The following is a 22594-nucleotide window of genomic DNA, read 5'->3' as shown; positions in this document are numbered from 1 at the left end:
TTTTGTAATAAGGACCAAACTCTAGAGAACAATTAATCAGCTGTCACCACCCTCTGGAACCTTCCTGGAAGGAGCTCTAGTCCCTCAGATTTTCTACCGCACGACGTGTTAAGGGAGTCTCCACTGAACTCTGCTCAGGTTTTCCTTATTTCTTGGATTCAAGGTAGTCTTCAGGATTAGCTTTGTCTGAGTGAAGCCTTTACTGTCTTCATGTCGGACACTCCTAAAAAAGGTCTTTTTAGACCCTGTGGTACCTGCAACAAGAAGAGGTTACATGTTTACGACCAGCATAATGACTGCCTCTACTGTCTTTATCCGGACCACTCACCTAAAGACTGCAAGGTATGTCGTACCTTTTCTATAAAAAGGCTAAAAGGCCATGAGAGAAGGCTTTTGACTTAGCTGCAGAGGCTTAAGGACAAAGAAGACCCCTTGTCCTCTGAGGAGAGTGAGAGTTCATCAAAATCCTCCTCTAAAACTCCTCAAAAAAGACCCAGAGACTCCGGGGCCGCCTTCGCAGCAACCCCAAAAGAAGACACACAAAAATTCTGAAGAGGTTACAAAAATTAAGGATTTGCCTGCCAGGGTATCTCCTCCCCTTCAAAGTTTGCAGAAACCAGCTTCAGACCCTCTGACTCCTCCGCCAAGGTGAAACTCTTTTAAAAAGCCTTCCTCAGCCCCGTCGACTACAATCTCGTCGACTGTGGCCTCGACGTCGACAAGATCTCCTTATACAGCTACAGGAGTGACTTTGTCGACTACGACTGTTTCTACAATTTCAGGTTTTTTTTTCAAATTTTCTTTTTTCCTCATTCGCCTCCAACCACAGCTCACTTGAAATCCATAGGCTGCGTTGCTACTCCAGAAGGAGAGGTAGGCCCCACTGTTCGATCTTGCCTCTCAGCACTACCAGCAACAGACCTACTTCCTCCAGTTGCTACCCTCTCTTTGTTACAGAGGAGGGTGGTTGTGCTCTCTACAGGACAGAACCCGGGCCGATGTCACTGAATGAAACACACTTAGAAACTGGCTTGGATCTTCCTTGAGGCTTAATCATCGGATAACAAGAAGAAAATAAAACAGGGACTCAGACTGCAGTCCAATTTCTTAATTTTTTCCAAATGACCTATTTGACAGATACAAATTTCCCTTGAAACCATCACCTTGGGCATCTGGTGGGACATTAGTGGCCCAGATAGAGATTTTCTTTTTTTTGCAATGCTTTTAGCCAGATGTGAAATTTGTAAGAGATGGGCTGAAGCTACTTCCCCCACATATTCGCAGTGGTTGTCCTCTCTATATAAAACCTCAAAAATGGATTTGATGCAGTTGAAAAATACAATTTCAGTCTTGTCGGCGTCCCTCTCGTCAACGGCACATACCCCTCTATCGTCTAAGATCAAGATAAATAAATCTTCGGCAACGTCGAAGATAGCGTTGATGACTCGCTCGACGAGCACGGTGATGAGTGCTTCGTCGTCTATGATCTGCACGTCGACGAAGAATGTACCGTTGACGACGACTGTCGTCAATGACTTTGTAGACGAAAGGCCTTTCATCGACGACAGTGCCCCTTGTGACCATCGATGATTCTTCGTCGACGATGAATATTCCGATGACAGCCTCGTCGACGACACCTAAATCAAAGACAGAAAATACATATTTTCAATAGAAATTCAGCAAGCAGAGACTGACGCCTTCACATCACCCAGTAGGGGAACCTTTGCTTCCCTCTCATCTTTTGGACGAAGATGAGGATTCAGACAAGGACAGTATGTTTCGGGCTGCCAGAAGTCCTTTTGAACTCAATGTTAAATATCAGGAGGACTTTGAGTATGAAGATCAAGATATGGATAAGCAGGCATACTATCAAGACGAATCCCATCATCCACAGCCACAGATGGTTTGTCTTCCTTCAGCCCTGGTCTCTGACCTGCAAGTTATGATTTCAGACTACAAGAGGAGGTTCCTTACCTCTGCTCCGTCTCCTGCTCCAGTTCTCTCCTCACCTCAGAGGGCGCAAGTTCCACCTCCTACCATTGACGCTCCTGTGCCGCCTCACCCCCTCTACGGACGAGGAGGAGGAGGAACCACGAGAAGAAGGGGAATTTTAGGATACTTAGCCACATCATGACGAATGGGACGACTGTTATCCCTCTTCAAATGTCACCGTTGCCTCCCCAGGTGGACTCTCCTCCAGAGGATATTGGAAGATTCCATAATCTCCTGGTAAGAGCAGCACAATGTTTTCAACTTCCAATGCCGGTTCACCAACAGGACTGTTTCCTTTACGACTTCAAGGAACCTCTCAAGAAATCTGTTAGATCTATGCCTCTCATAGATTAAATCCGGGAGTCAAGCCATCAGAACTATGCAAAACCCTTCTACAGTTCCTCCAGTTTTACCAAGATTGGATAAAAAATATAGAGCTCCAGACAATGCTCCAACCTGCCTTATAGGCCATCCCAAGCCTGATTCAGTGATTACTCAGGCAGCTCAACGCAGATCACAAAACCCATCTGCCTCACTTTCAGCACCTTCGGATAAAGAGTGCAGACGCTTGGACAATATTGGAAATCGTTTTTCCTCCATGTCAGCGTTAACTGTGCGGGCGTCTAACTCATTGGCGTCATTGGGACGCTACAACAGGCAGATGTGGTCAGACATTGCACCCTACCTAGAGACCCTGCCGCAAGAGTGTAAAGAGGAAGCAAGAAAGGTGTTGCGGGAGGGCGAAAGATCGGTTTATGAAATTTTCGACTGCGATGGACATCGCATCCACTGGTTTCTGCCAACTGGCTGGGGCTGCGGTCCTAAGATGCCAAGGATGGCTTAAGGCAACAACATTACGGAAGGAGATTCAGACCAAGCTCCTTGACATGCCCTATGATGGACAACTCCTTTTTGGAACTCATGTCGATGAAGCCCTCCAAGGGATAAAAAAGATAAAGACACAGCCAGAGCTTTGGGTACCCTTCATATATAAAAGCACCCCTTTTTGAGGCTCATGGGGTAGAGGGCAATCTTCTTACAGATGAGGCTACTAGCAGTATAGGCCTACCTACTCCCCCTCTAACTAACAATACAGGCCATAATTTCAACAGAGGCAACAGACACAGACTTCATACAACAAGTCTTCCTTTCGCTGAAGGGCCGGACGACAGAAGGATTCTGCCCGACGCCAATGACTTCTCTCTGCCACAGATCTCCGTTTCATCTCCACCTCCCAAAGTAGGAGGAAAGATAACCCACTATCTTCAAAATTCGAATCAAATCACAACAGATCGTTGGGTTCTCCAACTAGAGCAGTTTGGACATTGTCTAGAATTTGTGCAAACTCCTTCAACGACACCTCCTCAACCTATGGCTCACAAACATATCCACCACTTACTCCTGGAAATATCAAAGATCCAGAAGGGGGCTATAGAACAGTTTCCTGTTCATCAAAGAGGACCAGGTTTTTGCTCCCGATTCTTCTTGGTGCGCAAAAAGGTGTAGAAATGGAGACCAATCCTAGATTTGAGAAGTATAAACAAATTCTTGAACAAACAATCATTTCGCATGGTCCCATTCAAGAAGTCCTGCAACCTCTCAATGCGAAAGACTACATGGTACCTCCAAGATGCCTATTTTCATATTCCTATCCACAGAAGACACAAAACGTTTGAGGTTCGCGGTGGCCGGCAGGCACTACCAGTTCTAGGTCCTGCCCTCCGGACTCTAGTCAGTCCCACGCATCTTCACAACATGTCTTTCCCCAGTGGCTGCATACCTCAGGCAGCAGCATCACCAGGTCTTATCTTATCTCGACGACTGGCTCATCAAGTCACCTTCTCTCAACAGCACGAGGAAGTCTTCCAGAGCCTGTCTACAGCTTTTTTAAAAATTGTGTCTTACCCTCAACCCACACAAATCGGTCCTACAACCTTCTCAGCGGATAACATTTCTGGGAGCTGTCCTGGATACGGTCCTGAAAAAAGCTTATCCATCACAAGAACAACAAAAACTCCTGCAATTAGCAGAGCACAAATGGAAAATAAAGTCTCTTTCAGTGTGCCTATTCAAATCCCTCCTCGGAATGATGTCCTCCTGCATTTTTCTAGTTCCCTTCTGTCGCCTCCGCATGCATCCTCTCCAAGAGGCCCTCTCCACTCAATGGATTCAAATCGACGGATTCTTCAGTGACATCATTCAGGTGACTCCTCAGATGGTCGCCTCTCTAACCTGGTGAACTCATCCACAAAGTCTCTTTCGAGGTCTACCTTTTCTAATTTAAGCCTCTCCTGAAGTGATAACCACGGATGCGTCTTTAGAAGGTTGGGGAGCCTTCCTTCAGGAGTTTCAGATCAGCGAGAAGTGGCCATCTTCTGAGCGGAAGCTACACATAAACCTCCTAGAGCTGAGAGCAGTCTATCTAGCCCTCCTGGCTTTCCTTCCCAGGATAAAAGGTTCACTAGTGCTAGTCAGAACAGACAATACTATCACAATGCACTACCTGAACAAACAAGGAGGAACTCGTTCGCTGTCACTCTCACAAGAATCTCAAAAAATTTGGAACTGGTCACATTGACAGATTCGGTAAGCAGACTGCAGACAGCCTGCCACGAGTGGGGGTTGAACCAAGATACTCTCAACAGCATCTTCTCTCAGTGGGGCGAACCACTGTTGGATCTGTTTGCCGCACAGCACAGCACCGAATGCCAAAACTTCACAAGCTGGCATTCCCAACAGGGATCTCTGGGAAATGCATTTTCAATAGCATGGTTCAGCTTATTTGCCTATGCCTTTCCACGGATTCCCCTGATTCCCAGGGTCCTCAGGAAGATGAAGGCAGAGCCCTACTCACTGATTCTAATAGCTCCAGCATGGCCTCGCCACCATTGGTTCACGGAACTCCATCTCCTCTCCCTGCAACCTCTAATTCCGTTAACACAGTTTCCATCTCTCCTCACAATGGACCAGGAACAAGTCCAACACCTGGATCCAGCATCTCTCAAATTAACGGCCTGGCTCCTGAGTTCCACGAATTTCAGCGCCTAAACATTACTCCAGATTACAGGGCAGTTATATCTCGCGCTCAAGCAGATCATACAAACATGACTTATTCTTTCAAATGGCAAAGGTTTTGTATCTGGTGTAGATCTACTAAGGTGCATCCCCTCACATCTTCTCCGGAAGAAGTATTACCATACCTTCTCCATCTAGCAACTTCAGGCCTCACTTACGCTTCCATCAAAGTTCATCTGGCAGCAATATCCTGTTTCAGGAGATAGTCTACAGGACCTTCTTTTTGGTCAGATAGACTGATAAAACAATTTCTCAAAGGTCTATTTCAGACTTTTCCTCCCGTAAAGTCTCCGCCTCCAGAATGGCAGCTCAACATTGTCCTTGCTCAACTTACGAGACATCCTTTTGAGTCAACACACAGAGCTGACCTCAAGTTACTCTCCTGGAAGACTCCGCTTTTTCTAGCCCTTGTATCCGCAAGACGAATCAGTGCGCTTCACGCATTCACAATATAAGATCCATTTCTTCAATTCAAGAATGACATGGTAATTCTTCGGACTAATCCAAAATTTATACCCAAATCCTGTCGGAATTCCACCTTAACAAACCTATTGTCTTAAAAAGAGTTTCTTTCCAAATCCTCAAACAGCAGCTGAATGAGCTCTACATTCTTTGGATTTGAAACGCTACCTTAAATTCTACCTTGACAGGACAAAAGCATTCCGCAAGTTCAACCAACTCTTCGTGACTTAGTTTACCTAGGAAAGGTTTTCCCCTTACAAAATAAAGTATTTCTAGATGGATCTCTGGTGCTATTGTCTTCTGTCTCCAACAAGCTGGTCATCCTTAACAATCAAGAATTTGTGCCCATTCCACAAGGGCAGTTTCTACTTCTATGGCATTGTTTGCGAGAGTGCCTATCACAGACATTTGCAGAGCGGTAAGATGGAAGAAGCGGCATACATTTACCAAGCATTATTGCTTGGATTTGGAGCTAATGAAGGATGCTGCAGTGGGACAAGCGGTGTTGTCATCTATTTCGATAGAGATGAGCCTTCTTTCCTTCCCACCAACCTCTCTCTCTTTTTAGACACACATTTCTCTGTGACTTCTTTGACTTTTGCCATGTTTGAACATCAGGTCAGCAAGGTTTCCTCCTTGGTCTTTTTGATTCTAAAAGCAATTAGATAAGTGCTTAATTTAATTCCCTGCAAAGCATTAAAAACCCTGGTAACCGCATTAGCCCTAACCATACTTGATTATTACAATGCTTTGTACATTGGCCTCCAGAAGCAATATGTGATCAAATTACAACGGGCTCAAAATGCAGCTGCCAGATTGCTGCTGGACATTGCCAAATTCCAGCCTATTGCCCATGGCTTAAAGAAACTTCCCCGGCTTCCCATGGTAAAAGGGACTGAATTAAAATCCCTTTTCTTTAGTTTGCAAGGCTCTGCAGGGAACTGGAACAAGGTTTCTGAAACAACATTTTCCTTGGTACCATCCTGCTAGAAACCTTTGTTCATCTCAGAGTAAACTTCTTCTGACACCCAAATATAAGAATGCAGGTTGGGGAGGAATAAGCTTCATAATGGGTACAGTGGAACAGTGGAGTTCACTCCCAACAGAGATCAAGAACAGCCCCACATTGCTCACTTTCAGGAAATTACTGAAAACCTGGCTATTTGCTAGCTAAATTTAAATTTCATAATCCAGATGCAGGTTGACTATCCGCTGAGCGCCTTAACGCCCCGAGCAATCGTGCTCTATATAAATCCTAAAATCCAATCAAATAATTGCAATTTCTTGCTTTGCATTTTAACATTGATGTATTATTAACTGGTGCATTTATGCCTTCTGTACAAAAGGAAATGTGCTCATCATTGCTTTCTATTCTGATTCAGGCATCTGAATCTATGAAAGATACCCTAATACTGGATAAGAAATGCGTTACTTACCTGTAACTGCAGTTATCCAGTATTAGTATCTTTCACAGATTCACATGCAACCCACCCACCTCCCTTGGAAGGGCTCACTTAGTACCTCCTGTATAGCACTGTGCTTACGAAAATCTGAGGGACTAGAGCTCCTTCCAGGAAGATTCCAGAGGCTGGTGACAGCTGATTGATTGTTATTACAAAATGACCTGGATATGTTACTAATGTGAGGCCTTAGGCCTATTACTCTCTGTCTAATGTGACATTACTTTACTTATGTACCGGGGACTCCCATTCCGACGACGGGGAATGATTCAGGCATGTGAATCTATGAAAGATACCAATACTGGATAAATGCAATTACAGGCAAGTAACTTATTTCTTATGCTTTTCCTCTAATGCCATTGGTTCTGAGAGTCATAAGCAAAATGAAACAAGAATTACTCTTCTTTTGATATCTTCAACATGGCCCAACATACTGATACACTGAGCTACTTTTCCTCTAAGAATCAGTACACATTCCTCTTAAACCAATAACCAGTCTCTTAAGAATGCTCTGGGATCAAGTGCCACATCTGAATTTGCAGTCACTCACTTTATTGGTCTGGTGCCTGCACACAATGAAAACTGTCTCCTAGACATCGCAGAAGACTGCAGAGAGATACTTGCCAGACTGGATCCAACAATCAAGACATACATTGCCAAATGGAAATGATTATGTTTCTGATGATATGCTCAGGTTAACCACCCTATTTTGTCACCACAGGAGCAGGTTCTTGGGTATTTTCTTCATCTGGCACGTTCAGCTCTACGCCACTCATCAATTAAAATTCACTTGATAGCCATCTCTCCGTTTAGATGATAAAATAGTCAACCTTCCTTATGGTCTGACAGAATTGTCAAGGAATTCATAAAGGGTCTTTTTAGGACTTCTCCTGCCATCAGAAATCTGCAGATTCTATGGTACCTTAATACTATCTTATCACTGCTAATAAAGTCCATTCATTAGGCAGATATAAAAAGTTTGTCTTGGGAAACAGCTCTTTTACTTGCTTTGACTTGTCCGAAGTGTGATTGAAGACTTTACTACTGAAGAACTGTATTTGCAATTTCACTATTCACCAGTCTGTATGCCTTTAGAACTGTGCTGGTATGTTAAGTTTAGATACATTCTTTTAGAGCTGGGCATAGGTTACAGGCTTGCTTAGTAGAGCTTGTACACTGTAGAAATGTATAGATGAACATGAGGTTCCAGTGGATCTTACTGTATAGGAAATCTGGTTCTTGATAGGTTGGATAATGTGTTTATAGGATGAAATTGGAGAGCTTATTGTATGATCTCCATTATTATATGCAGCACAAAAAATTCTAATTTATATTTATAGTGTGAAATGAAAACCTTAGGGAATACTATCATGATTCAGTTAAGTTTAAGGATCCACTAAAATATTACAAATTAGAAGAGAAGGACACGTTGGTAAAGGGTTCTCAGGGTGATCTTCAGTAGTAGTATCGGGCATTTTGGAATGGAAATTGCTTCTTTAATGTAACAAGAACTACTTTTAAAATCGGTTTCTAAGTAGTATTGTACATTCCATTCTCTGTAAGAACTCCCACCGTCTCAGAGTACTTACAATACCATATACCAGAACCATATAAGGCTTTTTCATAATCCTAGCACCATAGTTATCCAGAACAAGTGGTTTAGGGGTTTTAGTAATAGTTCTATAAGAAAATATATCCATGAAAAACCAAATGTGAAACTTTTTGAAAACTTGTCTTTTTGTGGTTGCTCAAATGAATACAAAATGTGCATTTCTACATTTTACTTTTTTATTTTTTTTTATTTCAGGTTGTCCAATATAAAACTAGACAAGATCATGAAAGAATTGGATGAAGAGGTATTAATATTTTTATTATATTCTGCTTAAATAAGACATGCACAACATATTTAAAAAATGTGCATGAAAATTACTACAATTCTTGTGTATTAGCAACACATTTGTTTTATGTGTACCATTTGTGTTTCAGTACAGCATCTTGAGGTCTTTCTTATTCCTGGACAGTGAGTGGTTATGCTTACTCCACTCTTCAGTAAGCTCTCCCTTTCTTAAATGTCTTCCCTTGTATCAGAGAGGATTTTTGGTACTTTGCTGTTTCTATATTTTAAATTCGAAAAGCCCCTTTAATGCACTGCAACAGCTCAGACTCTCCAGTTGTACATTTTTCTTACTCACAGATGGTCCTTGTACACAGTTGGCTCTTTAAGAGTTTGTTTACCTGGAAACTGCTCTTTCCACCCCTTTAGGTTTAGTCATAATGTCCCAGTGCTATGGTGAATCGATGCGAAAGCTATTGTGGAGAAAGAGAAAATGGGCATTTGGCATGTTGCTATGTTTACTATACAAGGCATTGCCGTGGGACCTGAAAAGTTCATACTTCAGTTCGCATATTAAGGAGTCTCTGTGCAGCAATTCCTTCACTGCCTCTCATTTCCCCTGTAGAAGTTGGTGCAGAGCGGATTCCTCTGCTAGTGCCTTCATTGCGTCTCCCCACCCAACCCCCAGAAGACCTGACATCTGCTCCCCTGCACTAGATAAGCATGTATCTTCTTCCTTTCCCACTGCATCACCCTTCCCTGGTACACTTGCTTGCCCTCTTTTGCTCATCTTTCTCCCAGGCTGCTTTTAGCAGTCCCTAAGCCCCTCATAAAGGCGGCCGATCGGGAGCTGGCTGAGTCCCGAAAAGGTAAGGAGGTATGTCTGCTGGAGAAGCAGCAAGAGTTGGGAGTAATGTAAGTTTAAAGAAAAATTCAGCAATGTGTGTATAAGTGTTCATGTACATGTTTGTATATGTCCCCGTGTCTGAGTGTATGTCTGCGAGCACAAGGCTATTTATGTACACACATGAATGTATGCATGGGTAGTGAGTAAGGTTTTTGCACACTGCTCCGCACATGATATGCTGGACCATGCATGTGAAATGCTGCACCATGCACAAATGTGGTAAACCTTGGCAACATCCTAGTCCTGTAACAATGGTGGTAAACCCCAATAGCAATATGGCTTGCTAACAATTTATTTAACTCCTGGCAAAACGCTCTCACTGGCAATCCCTGGCTGTAGGTTGGACCTGGCACAACAGTGGTAATCCTTAACAATTTACTGGCACAATGGTGGTAATCTCTGGAAACATGCTGTCGTTGTCAGATATGTAGAAAATGTTCGCAACATGCTTGTTACGTTAGTTGTAATCTCTGGTGACCTGAAGGCCATAGCATAATGGAGTTGGTTCCTGGTAATATGCTGGCCCTCGCACAATGGTGGTAATTCCTGGTGAAATGCAAGTCCTGGCAAAATAAGGGTAATTCTTAGCAACATTCTGGATCTGAAAGAGACACGTTAGTGATAGATTCCTTACCTTAGAATATCCCCAGTCGTCAGACTGGATCCGGAAATGTTTGCGTAGCAGTACCCTTGTGCGTCGGTAGGCGTCGTCTGCGGCTCCGCGTCCGTCGTCTGCGTCGTGGGCGCTGTGATGACGTCGTCGGAGTACTTAGACGCCGCCTCCACGTGCTGACGTCAGTTCTTCTTTTTTCTGCGCCAGCAAGCGCAGATCTGGAAAAAGCAGTACTTTAGTCACTTTTTGACTAAACTTTTTGATCCCTTTTGATAATTTTTTCTTGAGTCTTGCGACTCCGGACGGTGCCGATAGGGATGCCAGGTTTCAAGCCTTGTGAGGATTGCAACCGACTGACACCGTCGGTGTCTCCACTGTCTCGGCGTCGACCACGACGACAAGACCTGCCCCGACTGCCAGGTCCTGACTTCGAAAGCTAGGCGGGAGCGGTCCCGCAAGCGACTCGAACTCCGGCAGTCGGCCCCGAGCTGCGAGAGGTCCCGGTCCCACCGGAGGTCGAGGGACAAGTCGCGGGGTAGGAGCCATCACAGCTCCGAGAGTCGACATCACTCCTCCGGGTCGAAGTCGTCATCAGGTAAGCACAAGAAGTCGAAGAGACGTCATCACTCTTCAGAGTCCCCCCGACGCTCGCGCGACGTGGCCGGGGGTTCGGGTGACACCGCCCACGCGGCTCCATCAGAGTCGTGGGCGTCGCGGCCTGCTCCACACCCTCCGGTCCCTGGGCAGAACGAGACGCCGGGGGAGATCGAGTGCTTCCTCATGGCCATGAGGTCCCTCTCTTCCCCGAAGGGCTCCGCGGAGCCTTCGGGCCCAGTGGACCCGTCTGGGGTCCCTAGCGGGTCGGGGGCTTTGGCCCCGACAAAGTCGGGTGCTTCAGCTCCGCCGCTGGGCCCAGCGCCGCAGGGCCCTACTGGATCCGCTTCGGGATCCGGGTCGTCGCCAGTTGACCTAACGACCTCACCAGCGCCGGTCCCTCAGGTGTCACCTCCGGCGTCGTCCCGGATGCCTCCCTCGCTCCGGTTCCGGCGTCGGAACGGCGCTGCTTTTGACGCCGCTTGGTGAGTTTACTTTCTGTGAGCCTGCCCCATCGTTTGACAAACCTGATTATCAGGGGATGGGTGATGAGGAGTTTTGGGAGGGGTCTGAGGACCCTCAGACACGAGAGTGTCAGTCTCAAGAGGACTGGACAGGTGGACTTGGGGATGCCAGTGGTCTGGACATATCACCAGTTACTGGCTTTGTCTCGCCTCCTACCGTGGCTACGGAGGAGGGGGCAACCAACAGTGTGGTGTTGATGAGGACGGCCAAGGCCTTGGGCCTTGAGCTCCCCGTCGCGGCCAGGAGGACTAACCTCCTCACTGAGGTCCTTAAACCGCAGTCAAGCTTGGCCGAGCCTCCGCTGCTGTTTGAGGCCTTGACCGACGTTCTTTTGGGCACTTGGTCCAGGCCCGCTACGGGGTCGCCCGTAGATAGGAATGTGGCCAGATTCCACTGCCTGGCTGACCCATGTTTCCTGTCCACCCACCCCACCCCGAGAGTCTGGTCATCCAGGCTTCGAATTCCCAGATCGCATTCCCGTCGGCTCCGCCGGACAGGGAATCCAAGAGGTATGAGCAGTACGGCAAAAAGGTATTCTCATCCCTTAGTCTGGGACTGCGGTCTTCCAACACCGCATGCCTCTTGGGCCGCTACACCCACTCTCTGTGGGACACGGTCGCGGAATTGCTGCCAGAGTGTCCGTTAGAGGTACGGGCCGAATTCGGCCAAGCCCTTGTGGAAGGCCGGGATGCAGTAAAATATTCTAACTGGTGTGGGCTGGATACCACTGACTCACTGGACAGAGCGATGGCAACAACGGTGGTGATTCGTCGCCACGCCTGGTTGAGGTCCACCAACTTTTCGGCCGATGTTCAGAATACACTAACAGACATGCCGTTTGATGGCCCTCGCCTTTTTGGCGACAAGGCAGACCATGCGCTTGAGCGCTTTAAGGACTCCAGGGCTACGGCAAGGTCCTTGGGCCTCTCGGCCCCGTGCCAGCAAACGGGTGCCTTATGCTCCTTTCGTGGCCAAGGAAGGGGCGCCCCCACACGTGCTGCCAGCCACGCACCGCAGACCAACATCCAACACTGTGGCGGCCGTGGAAATCGCCGTGGAGGCGGTCGGAGACAACGGCGAGGCCAGTCCACACCCTCCACCGCAGCAACTGCCTCAAAACCCTTCTAGTCCGTGCTTTTCGGCCCATGTGACGCCAGTGAGGGGGCAGTGTTCGCCATCACCACTCCCACTGGCACACTGTCACATCGGACAGGTGGGTGCTGTAAATCGTCCGAAGGGGCTACTCCCTCCCCTTCGAGACGGCCCCTCAAGCCATGCGACCGCAACACCTCCGCGTATCAGGGGATCATTTGCGGCTTCTACAGGAGAAAGTTTCGGCCCTCTTGACCAAGGGGGCCATCGAGCACGTCCCTGGGCTAGAAGTAGGAAGTGGTTGCTACCCCCGCTACTTTCTGGTACCCAAGAAGGGCAAAGGGGGCCCATGCCCTATCTTGGACCTACGGAACGTCCACGGCTTCCTCCGGAAGGAGAAGTTCAAAATGCTGACTCTGGCTCAGGTCTTAGCTGCCCTGGACCCAGGAGACTGGATGGTAGCGTTGTACTTGCAGGACGCTTATTTCCACATCCCCGTCCTGCCGGCCCACCAGCGCTACCTGCGGTTCACGGTAGGCCACGAGCACTTTCAGTTTACCGTGCTCCCCTTCGGCCTTACCAGCGCCTCACCGGTGTTCACGAAAGTGATGGCGAGGGTCGCAGCTCATCTGGGCAGGTTAGGGGTTTGTCTTCTCCCTACCTCGACGACTGGCGGCTTCTGGGGCTGATGGCTTCCTACATCCTTCTGGTGCATCACGCCCATTGGCGGATGCGGGCTCTGCAGTGGGACCTGAAGTTTCAGTGAGCCCAGCATCAGGGCAACCTTTCCGACCATGTCCTGATCTTGGAGGGCACTGCGAGACAGCTGCAGTGGTGGCTCACGGGCCGCGATTGGGTCAGCGGCAGTTCCCTCTGCCTTCCCCAATTGGAGCACGTAGTTGTGACGGACGCGTTCCTCCAGGGCTGGGGAGGCCACATGGGAGAGGCGGTGATCAGAGGCCTCTGGTCTCCGGCGGAGTCCCGGCTCCATATCAACCTTTTGGAGCTGCGGGCGATTCGTCTAGCACTGAAGGCATTCCTCCCCTCTGTCCGGGGGAGAGTAGTGTAGGTGTTCACGGACAACACCACCGCCATGTGGTACTGCAACAAACAGGGCGGGGTGGGGTCGTGGACCCTCTTCCAGAAGGCTCTGCGCCTTTGGCAGTGGCTGGAATGTCAGGGTGTGACCCTGGAGGTTCAACACCTGGCAGGTTCTCTGAACGCCAGGGCGGACGAACTCAGCCGCCGGTGCATGATGGATCACGAATGGCGTCTGAACTCTGACGTAGCGCAAGGCCTCCTTCAGCAGTAGGGAGAGCCTTGGATAGATCTATTCGCCACCGAAGAGAATGCGCAATGTCATTAGTTCTGCGCGTTGGAATTTCCAAGGCGGCACTCGCTCTGAGGTGCTTTTCGTCGCGAGTGGAGTTGCGGTCTGTTGTACACCTTTCCGCCTATACCACTTCTGCCCAGAGTGCTGAAGAAGATCAAGCACGACCGGGCACAAGTCATCCTTGTGGCTCCGGACTGGGCACGAAAGTACTGGTATCCTGAGCTACTCAGTAGGTCAGTCGATCCCCCGGTTCGTCTGCCTCTTCAGGAGGACCTTCTGTTGCAGCAGCAGGGGACGGTCCTCCACCCGAACCTGTCCAGTCTCCACCTCCATGCTTGGAGATTGAGCGTCGACAGTTGAGGCCATTTGACTTGCCTCCTGAAGTCTGTAACATCATTCTGGCAGCCAGGCGTCCCTCCACAAAGTCGGTATACGCCTGCAGGTGGAACAGATTTGTGGCATGGTGCACAGCAAAGGCTGTGGATCCTCTCTCTGCACCTCTCTCTGAGGTTCTTCTCTTCCTTCTTTCTCTTGCCCAGCAGGGCTCTGCTCTGGGCACTATCAAGGGCTATCTTTCTACCCTTTCAGCCTTCCTATGGCTGCCTGATCAACCATCTTTATTCAAGTCCCCTATTGTAAATAGATTCCTGAAAGGCATCACACACACGTTTCCACCTGTTCCCTTTGTGATGCCTCAGTGGGACTTGAACCTGGTTCTTACTTTCCTGATGTGCGCTCCCTTTGAGCCACTTCACAACTGTCCTATCCGCCTTCTTACTCTGAAGACTGCTTTCCTGGTTGCCGTCACCTCTGCCAGGAGAGTGAGTGAGCTCCAGGCTCTATCCTCTAAACCTCCTTTCCTTTCGGTCCATCCGGACAAGGTTGTGTTGCGGACAAAACCCTCTTTCCTGCCCAAGGTAGTCACAGCCTTCCACATCGGGCAGTCTATCACCTTGCCCACCTTCTTTCCGCCTCCGCATCCCTCAAAGGAGGAAGAGCGTCTCCACCGTCTGGACCCAAAACGTGTGCTTTCATTCTATTTGGATCGCACACGCCAGTTCCGGGTGGATGACCAACTCTTTGTTGGTTACGTGGGCGCTAAGAAAGGACGGGTGGTGCACAAACGGACCATCTCTCGATGGATCATGTTGTGCATCCAAGCGTTCTACTCTTTGGCTAAAAGGGAATCTCCTGTTGGGCCGAGGACCCATTCCAGTCGAGCCACAGCGACTACTACTGCCCTGGGCCGAGGAGTTCCCTTGCAGGACATATGTCAGGCAGCTACGTGGGCCTCGCTGCACACGTTCGCAAGACACTACTGCCTGGACAGCCAAGTCCGGAGGGATGGCTTCTTTGGCCGTTCCGTCCTCCAGGACTTTCTGGTGTGATTATTGGTTCGCAGACCCACCACCGGGGTTGGTATTGCTGGGGTATCTATTCTAAGGTAAGGAATCTATCACTAACGTGTCTCTTTCAGATGCATAAGTTACTACTTGTGTAACAATATATCTGTAAGAGACATTAGTTAGTGATATATTCCTTACCGACCCACCCATCCTCCCCGTTCTGCGAACCGATATCTAGGGTTAAGGTCATCTCCTTTCAGGGCCCTAGTTTCAATGGCACCAGTGTTGGTTTTTAGCATGGCTCTGCCTTTCTGGCGTGGAAAAGCTGTGTCTAAGAACTAACATCAGCACGTGGAGGTGGCGTCTGAGTACTCCAACGTCATCACGACGCCGACGACGGACGCGGAGCTGCAGACGACGCCTACCGACGCACAAGGGTACTGCTACGCAAAAATTTCCGATTCCAGTCTGACGCCTGGGGATATTCTGAGGTAAGGAATCTATCGCTATCTAATGTCTCTTACAGATATATCGTTACCCAAGTGGTAACTTGTGCTTCAGGCACATTGGTGGCAATTTCTGCCATCATGCTGGTTGTGCACAGTGATAGTTGTGTCCCACTAAAACGTTGGCAATAGAACAATGTTGGTAAACCCCAGAAACATGCTGGCACTGGTAATCTTCAGCAACAACTGATCTTGGCCTATGTTGCTAATCCCAGTCCCATTGTCGGCAACCATGGTATGATGGTACCAGGGCACAACTGTAAAACCTTTTGAATACATTAAAGGTTATGTAGGCTCAGAAGAATCACGGTAAATGAATGTAATGGGAATGTCTGCCATTGCCCAGGTTATGAGGAGAGAGTTGAATGAGACTAATCCTAAAATCCTATTGCTTCTTTAAGCTGTTCTGCTAGGGTTTTTTCATACAGAATGTATCCTGATTTAAAAATTGTTTAAAGTGTGGGAAAATGTTAAGCACACGTCTAGCTCCTGTTTTTATAATAAGGTGAATAGTTGAAAACATGTTGGTCATGTGGGGGGGGGGGGTTAGATTTAAAATGTGTTCATTAACATATATAAAGGCTGTTTCGTCAGCAAAGACGTTAGAGGGCTATCAGGCAAAATAAATCCCTCAATAGGAACAATATTTCTACTGATAACATATCTGATAAACAAGGTATTTAACCATCTCGAGTCACAATACAGAGGTAGAAAAAAGTGGGCAAGCAATTATCAATATCACACTTCAAGGGCTTATTGCCCAAGTTAATATTTACCCAGTATAATGGCTGCACATCACCAGTGTTAGGCAATGCTCACCCCTTGACCCTGCACATTACACAATTATTATGAATTAGTTTGTAGAGAGTACTAGAAAAGAAATGCGGATTGGGTTTTGACTCGTTTATGATGCAATGCGATCCTTAATAGATGCCGGATTGGTTTGCCTCATTAGAAATCCCCAGCTTTGACAGAAACAAGTAAAGTTCCACATTATCCTATAAATGTACATGGTGGTGACCACACTACTCAAAATTGGTTAATATCTTAGTCAGTCTCTCACTGTATCTTATCTGTTATCAGTCTCTAATCCAGGGGTCTCCAAACCGGTCCTGGAGGGCCGGATCCATGCCAGATTTTTAAAATTGCTACATGTATCTCAATGGGGATATCCCAAAAATCTGGCATGGATCCGGCCCTCCAGGACTGGTTTGGAGACCCCTGCGTGTAATCTAACAGCCCAACTTTTCTCGCTGTATTTGCAATGTGATATTTGAGATTTCCAAAGGCATGTCTGTGGGTGAAACATCCTTGAATTTCATGCACTGCTCTGTGCCTGGTAGATATCAGTATAACTATGATTGATGAGTCTTCCTTGTTTGAAGGTAATCACTCCTGCTCTCTCATCTAAATCAGTATCTTATTTTCTGTAGACTTTTGAGGCCTCTTGTTGTTTTGCCGAAATAATCTTTCTTGCTTTTCAAAGTGTTGTTTCAGTTCCTCAAGTTCAGAAACAAGAGAGAGGGACCCAAATCACCAAAGGGGTAGGGTACCAAAAGACAAATATCAAACAAAATCCCCATTGGGAACCGTTAAAACAGTTTTGTCACACGTACCACACCACCAAATCTATGGTCATACTAAACTTGCACACAATCACCACACAATGAGCCAAGGAATCTAATCAGTGCAAACACAATTAATAAAAAGTTGCATACAATTTATTACAAACGTTGTAGCTAGCAACTTTACACCATTAAAAACACATTGCACAATAGAAACAATAAAGTTTAAAAACAAATGTAAAAAGGTGGGACAAAAGAAAAACAGCAAGAACAAGTAGTTCCAAATCCGGAAACAACACTGTAGTTGAACATGTCAAGATGTAAACATAGCTTTTACGCACAACAAATTCATTGCCACATAATCAAAAAAGCAGATATTTGCATTAATTAATTATCCGTGATAGTTTCCATACAGATAAGGCGTCGACGCGTTTCGGTGGGTCCACCCAGAATAACTCCTCACCTTCTTCAGGACAGAAAATTTGTTCCAAACTATTATTTATTTGCCACATGTACAGCTCTGATAACCCCTCCTTTTGATTTTGATGAATTATGCATTATTGTAAATACTGCCTATATAAAGTAAATGTAAATTGATACTTGTATAGCGCACTACTCACCCGCAAGGGTTTTGAGGCGCTTGTACGAATACCGCTGTAGAACCCGTCCTGGCTTTTCCTGTGAGGCGTCCACTCCTGGGCACCCCAGGGTGAAGGCCAGGCATCCTTAGCGTTGTGGGGGCCGTTGTGGAGATTAAGCAAGCTATTGCCCAGAGTTGCAGAGTGGGACTCCATGATTGGAATAGGCACCGAGACGAGAATTATCAGGTCCGTGGAATTTTTTTGAGCCAAGACCCGCCGAGGCAGGGAATTGAACCCTGGTCCCGGGCTAGACCTCTGCATCAGGGTCTGCCGCTCTAACCATTGAGCCACACTTCTCCACGTCTTGTACTTTTTTTTTTGTTCTACTCATGTATACCTGTGAACTTAATAAAAAAAAGAAAAGAAAAAAAAGAAAATTCGTTCCACTATGTATATACAATTTCTAATAAAAATATAAAAGCATACATATGTTGAAATTTGATTTGACTTGGTTCAATGGCTCACAATCCATACATCCACAATTTGTACTGAGAAATGCACATTTCGTCTTGCAATCCACCCGGTAGGCTATGTATTTATGTTGACAGCCATGCCGAAATGACCATACACACATACTGTTATACTGAAAGATACCCATTCAGTCGTACTTCGTATTTACATATGTCAGACTGGCATTATATTTGTATTAAAATATGCCAGACTCGCATTATATTTGTATTAAAAGCATTGCCAAAATTGTATTGTCATTGGGCTACTTTTACCATAGTGCAATTTATATAAAAGTAATCAGTCTATAATAAAAGATAGACCTGTCTTCATGGAATTATACAAAGGGCTCATCTAGTAAACAGAATGAACTACGGTGTGGAGTAATCTTCTATAGAGGCTACCTACACGACTATAAACTATATGTTAAACAATGATATACGTCTAAGTACAAGACAGGGCAAAAGTACCTTGTGAGTTCACTTCATCCACTGATCTATAAACCAGTTGAATGTCTACAGATATTCATGTCACCAAAACCCTGTAAAAATCACAAAAAAGGGGAACCGAAGTCAAATTCCTGCACTATACATGTATCTCACAACCCATACATCTCTCTATCTGCACAAAGTACCTTGAAATGTCAAGTAAATCTATAGAGTAGCTGGCGAGACGCTCCTTCTTCTTAATTAAAAAAATTAAAAACCAGCCCTCCATGTGGCAGTTAATACAGCTCACGGACGAATATATTGAGCCTAAGAAAAGGAACAAACAGACTAAGGTCTATATTCACACCCAATAGTTCCCTATAGCTAAACACAGGACACTAGCCATACAATTCCTAATTTACCTGTTTAGCTTATAAAAAACAGGAGAATACTGCGGGGGAAATCTCTGTAGTAAAATCCAGACGATCCCCCTATATCCTCGTATATTTAAAGTCTTTAGCCTGATGGTATAACTCTAAAGAAAAAATATATTAAAAAGATGGATTAGCCCAGTTCATAAGATACCTACAGCTTCACACCTAAAAGCTATTTAAAAAGAATATATTTTTAAAAAGCCCGTAGCCCGATATGTGGATATCGTAGCAGAATAACTGGATATCTGACACGGCGTGGAATGCCTCCGTTACCGTCTTACCCGTCAAGATATTTAGACGTGTTATATAGCGACGTCAATCAGCGTGTAGTAGATACAACGATCAGCAGCTGTGTAAAACACAGGGTCACGTAATACGACTTCCACTGGCGGGCGCCATCTTAACCTGCCTACCCTCTGTAGAAGTGTACGTCAAAAAGAACTACAAATGCCCACAGTCAGAGGAAACCTGCTCAAAATATTAAACACCTGAGCATAAAGTGACCACGGGCAAGAAATATATTAAATATATTAAATAAAAACCGCATATTATATAGAAAATGCTTTTTTGAAAAAACTATCAGATCCGAGACACAGACTAAGTGAATCAGCCATCTTGCAATAGGCGGTTACTGACGCATTAGTTATAAAAATGAACCTGCTTTTTTGAGAGTGGCAATAAACATCCCTAGACCGAAACAATGCTCCCAACAAAGTCATGAAGCAACTGAAGCGGCCATCTTATGATTGGGATACTAACGCATTCATAATGAGCGAAAATATATAGGAAAAAATGCGAGAAAATACACCGTCTAAGAACATACTGCCAGGAAAACCCCGAGAAAGTTAACTCTGGACATTTATATACTCGGATCCAAATAATGAATAACTATATAATTAGGGATCATCCTTACTAATATTCAATGAGAGAAGAAACACACATTCGGTCCGGAAGCGTGAGAGTAGGCGAATCGGCATCTAGTATCCTGTAATCAAATTGATGGGGTACAAACCCTCCGAGTCCCTGGGGCAAAGTTAGGCCCTGCTACATATACCACGTGATTATTTTCTTACCTAGGTACTGGATGCATGCTTTATTCCCTTGCAGCATTAATTTGATTTATTTTCAAATTTTTACATTATCAGCTCATTTGGGCTTTATTAGTAGTGGCGAACACAGGGCTGGTCCCTGTGTAGTCCTGAGGAAGAGTTTGCGGCACGTTCGAAACATGTTGACAGATAGGAACTAATAGGTACACCTAAACTCATTGTTCTATAGGCTCCCTATTTATTCTACCCCGTTTTTAGTTCTACCACCTAGGAGCAAGAAAAAATCATTTATAGCTTACTAGGCAGGTATTTTTAATCACACATATCCCACTCCACCAAATCACAGTTCTTGCACCACACATAGTCTAATTTAAGTGCTCCTACGTAGTTCGCAAGTCGAAGCACGCCCCAGCCCGTAGAGGACTGGGATGGCCCCAGTGATGAAACATGTCACTGTGGGGCAACCCTGGTGAGTGAGGGGACACTAAGAAAAAGAACAATTTTTCTTTTTCTTCTACTAAACACATTATTCCAACCCCAATGAGTGTTGTGAATATGACTATAGTAACATAGCTAGGCTCTTGATCTCTGGTTCAGAGGTTTTGATGACTAGAAGGAACACCTCCTCATAGCGATCTCCCTGAGAATATAATAGAGATACGATGTAGCTAACTAACACTAATACATATTAGAAACGCTTATTCTTCTCTTGAATTAAGGCCCTTACATACGGTGTCCAGAAAGGAAATAAACCATTGTTCACGGATTTTCCTCTTCGTATCCAGGTTGCCTCCTGCTCCTGTATTCTAGCCCTCAGTTCTCTACTTGTTTCACCCACGTAGCCGAGGCCACATGGGCAAAGAAGTAGATAAACCAAGTTTTTGCTCCTGCAGTTGTTAAGGGTTTTAGGTCTCAGTGATTTGTTATTATACTCAAGTTCTTTACCCTGTATACATAGAGAGCAAACATTGCAAGATCCACATCTTGCAATGCCAGTGGCTCTACTTAAGTCCAGAGTCCTCTGGCTTTCTTATTGGTCTTCACGATATGTATATACAAGTTCATTTCTAAGATTTTTGTTCCGCTTGAAGGCAAAAAGCGGTTTCTCAAGTTTACGCTGTTTCTCTTGGTTGAGAGTGTGCCAGTTTTTATTAACACTATTCTTAATTTTGTTGCTCAAATTGGGGTATTTACTCATAAACACCAGTTTTTCAGATTTCTTGGTGTTCTGTTCCTTTTCTTTTTTCTCCAGCATGGCTTCTCTATTGTAAAATCTGCCCCTCTTAAAGGAGTGCGAAATTCGTTTTTTAGGATATCCCCTGTTCTTGAACTTCTTCTTTAGGGTTTCAGAATGCTTATAAAAATCATCAAGACTAGAACAATTTCTCCGAAGACGGAGAAATTGGCTAAAAGGAATGTTGTCCTTTTGAGATTTGTTATGGAAACTATAATATTTGTATATTATATTTGTATATTTTTGTGTATTTATAAAGCGCAAGCTATCGCTCCGAAAGGAGCATCTTGGCGCTAACTACAAAATGTGCAGAAAAAGTTCGGAAACAGAGAAAGCAGCTAAATGAAGGCCATTACACAATCGTCAGAAAGGGAATAGATCCATGTTTTAAGTTGTTTTCTACAATGGTTTTCCTGGGTTAGAGATCTGAGGTCGGTGGGACTAGAATTCCACGCTTTCCCAGATAGAAAAGACAGAGACTTACCTCCTTTGGTCTTGAGTTTGAATTTTAGTGGCTTAATCAGGTTCTGGCCTGAGGATCTTAAGGACCTTACAGGATTGTAGTGAGGAAACCGTTTGATGACGTAAGTCGGGCCTGTGCCATTGAATGCACGAAATGCTATTAAGATTTTAAACAGTATTCTTTTAGGGAGTGGTCGCCAGTGTAACGTTTTAAGAGCTGCCGAGGCAGATGATCTCCTGGGTAGCTTGAGAACAAGTCTGGCCGCTGCGTGTTGCACGCTTTGGAGTTTTCTGAGGGTGTTTTTCTTTTTAACGCCTGCCATTAAGCCATTGCAGTAGTCAAGATGTGCAAGAATTAAGGCCACTGACACTGCCTTTCTTGAATCTATGGGGAGAAAGTCAAAGAACTTCTTCAATGACTTTATGATATTAAAACAACTACCTGCAACATTCCTGACATGTTGGTCAAAAGATAATTTGGCGTCGAAAAGAACGCCAAGATTTCTTGCTGATGCAACTACTTGTGGTGGCGCAGGGATGTTCTCGGGCCACCATTTGCTGGGACAGAATTGGGGATTTCTACCCATGGGCAGAA

The 22594-nt window shown here is 45.7% G+C and overlaps 1 protein-coding gene across 1 annotated transcript in view; it reads left to right on the top strand.

Annotated features, from left to right (window-relative positions):
• ROCK1 (Rho associated coiled-coil containing protein kinase 1) overlaps nt 1–22594 on the top strand; it is a 2273505-nt gene that overhangs the window by 1004774 nt on the left and 1246137 nt on the right. Inside the window, exon 13 of the mRNA XM_086965620.1 lies at nt 8797–8845. Within this exon, the coding sequence (XP_086821746.1) occupies nt 8797–8845 (49 nt within the window). The remainder of the gene's footprint in view (nt 1–8796; nt 8846–22594) is intronic.

This window comes from Lissotriton vulgaris, chromosome 4_1 (genome assembly GCF_964263255.1).
Source record: "Lissotriton vulgaris chromosome 4_1, aLisVul1.2, whole genome shotgun sequence".
NCBI classification, from domain to species: domain Eukaryota; kingdom Metazoa; phylum Chordata; class Amphibia; order Caudata; family Salamandridae; genus Lissotriton; species Lissotriton vulgaris.
This window is presented reverse-complemented; position numbering and strand designations above follow the sequence as displayed.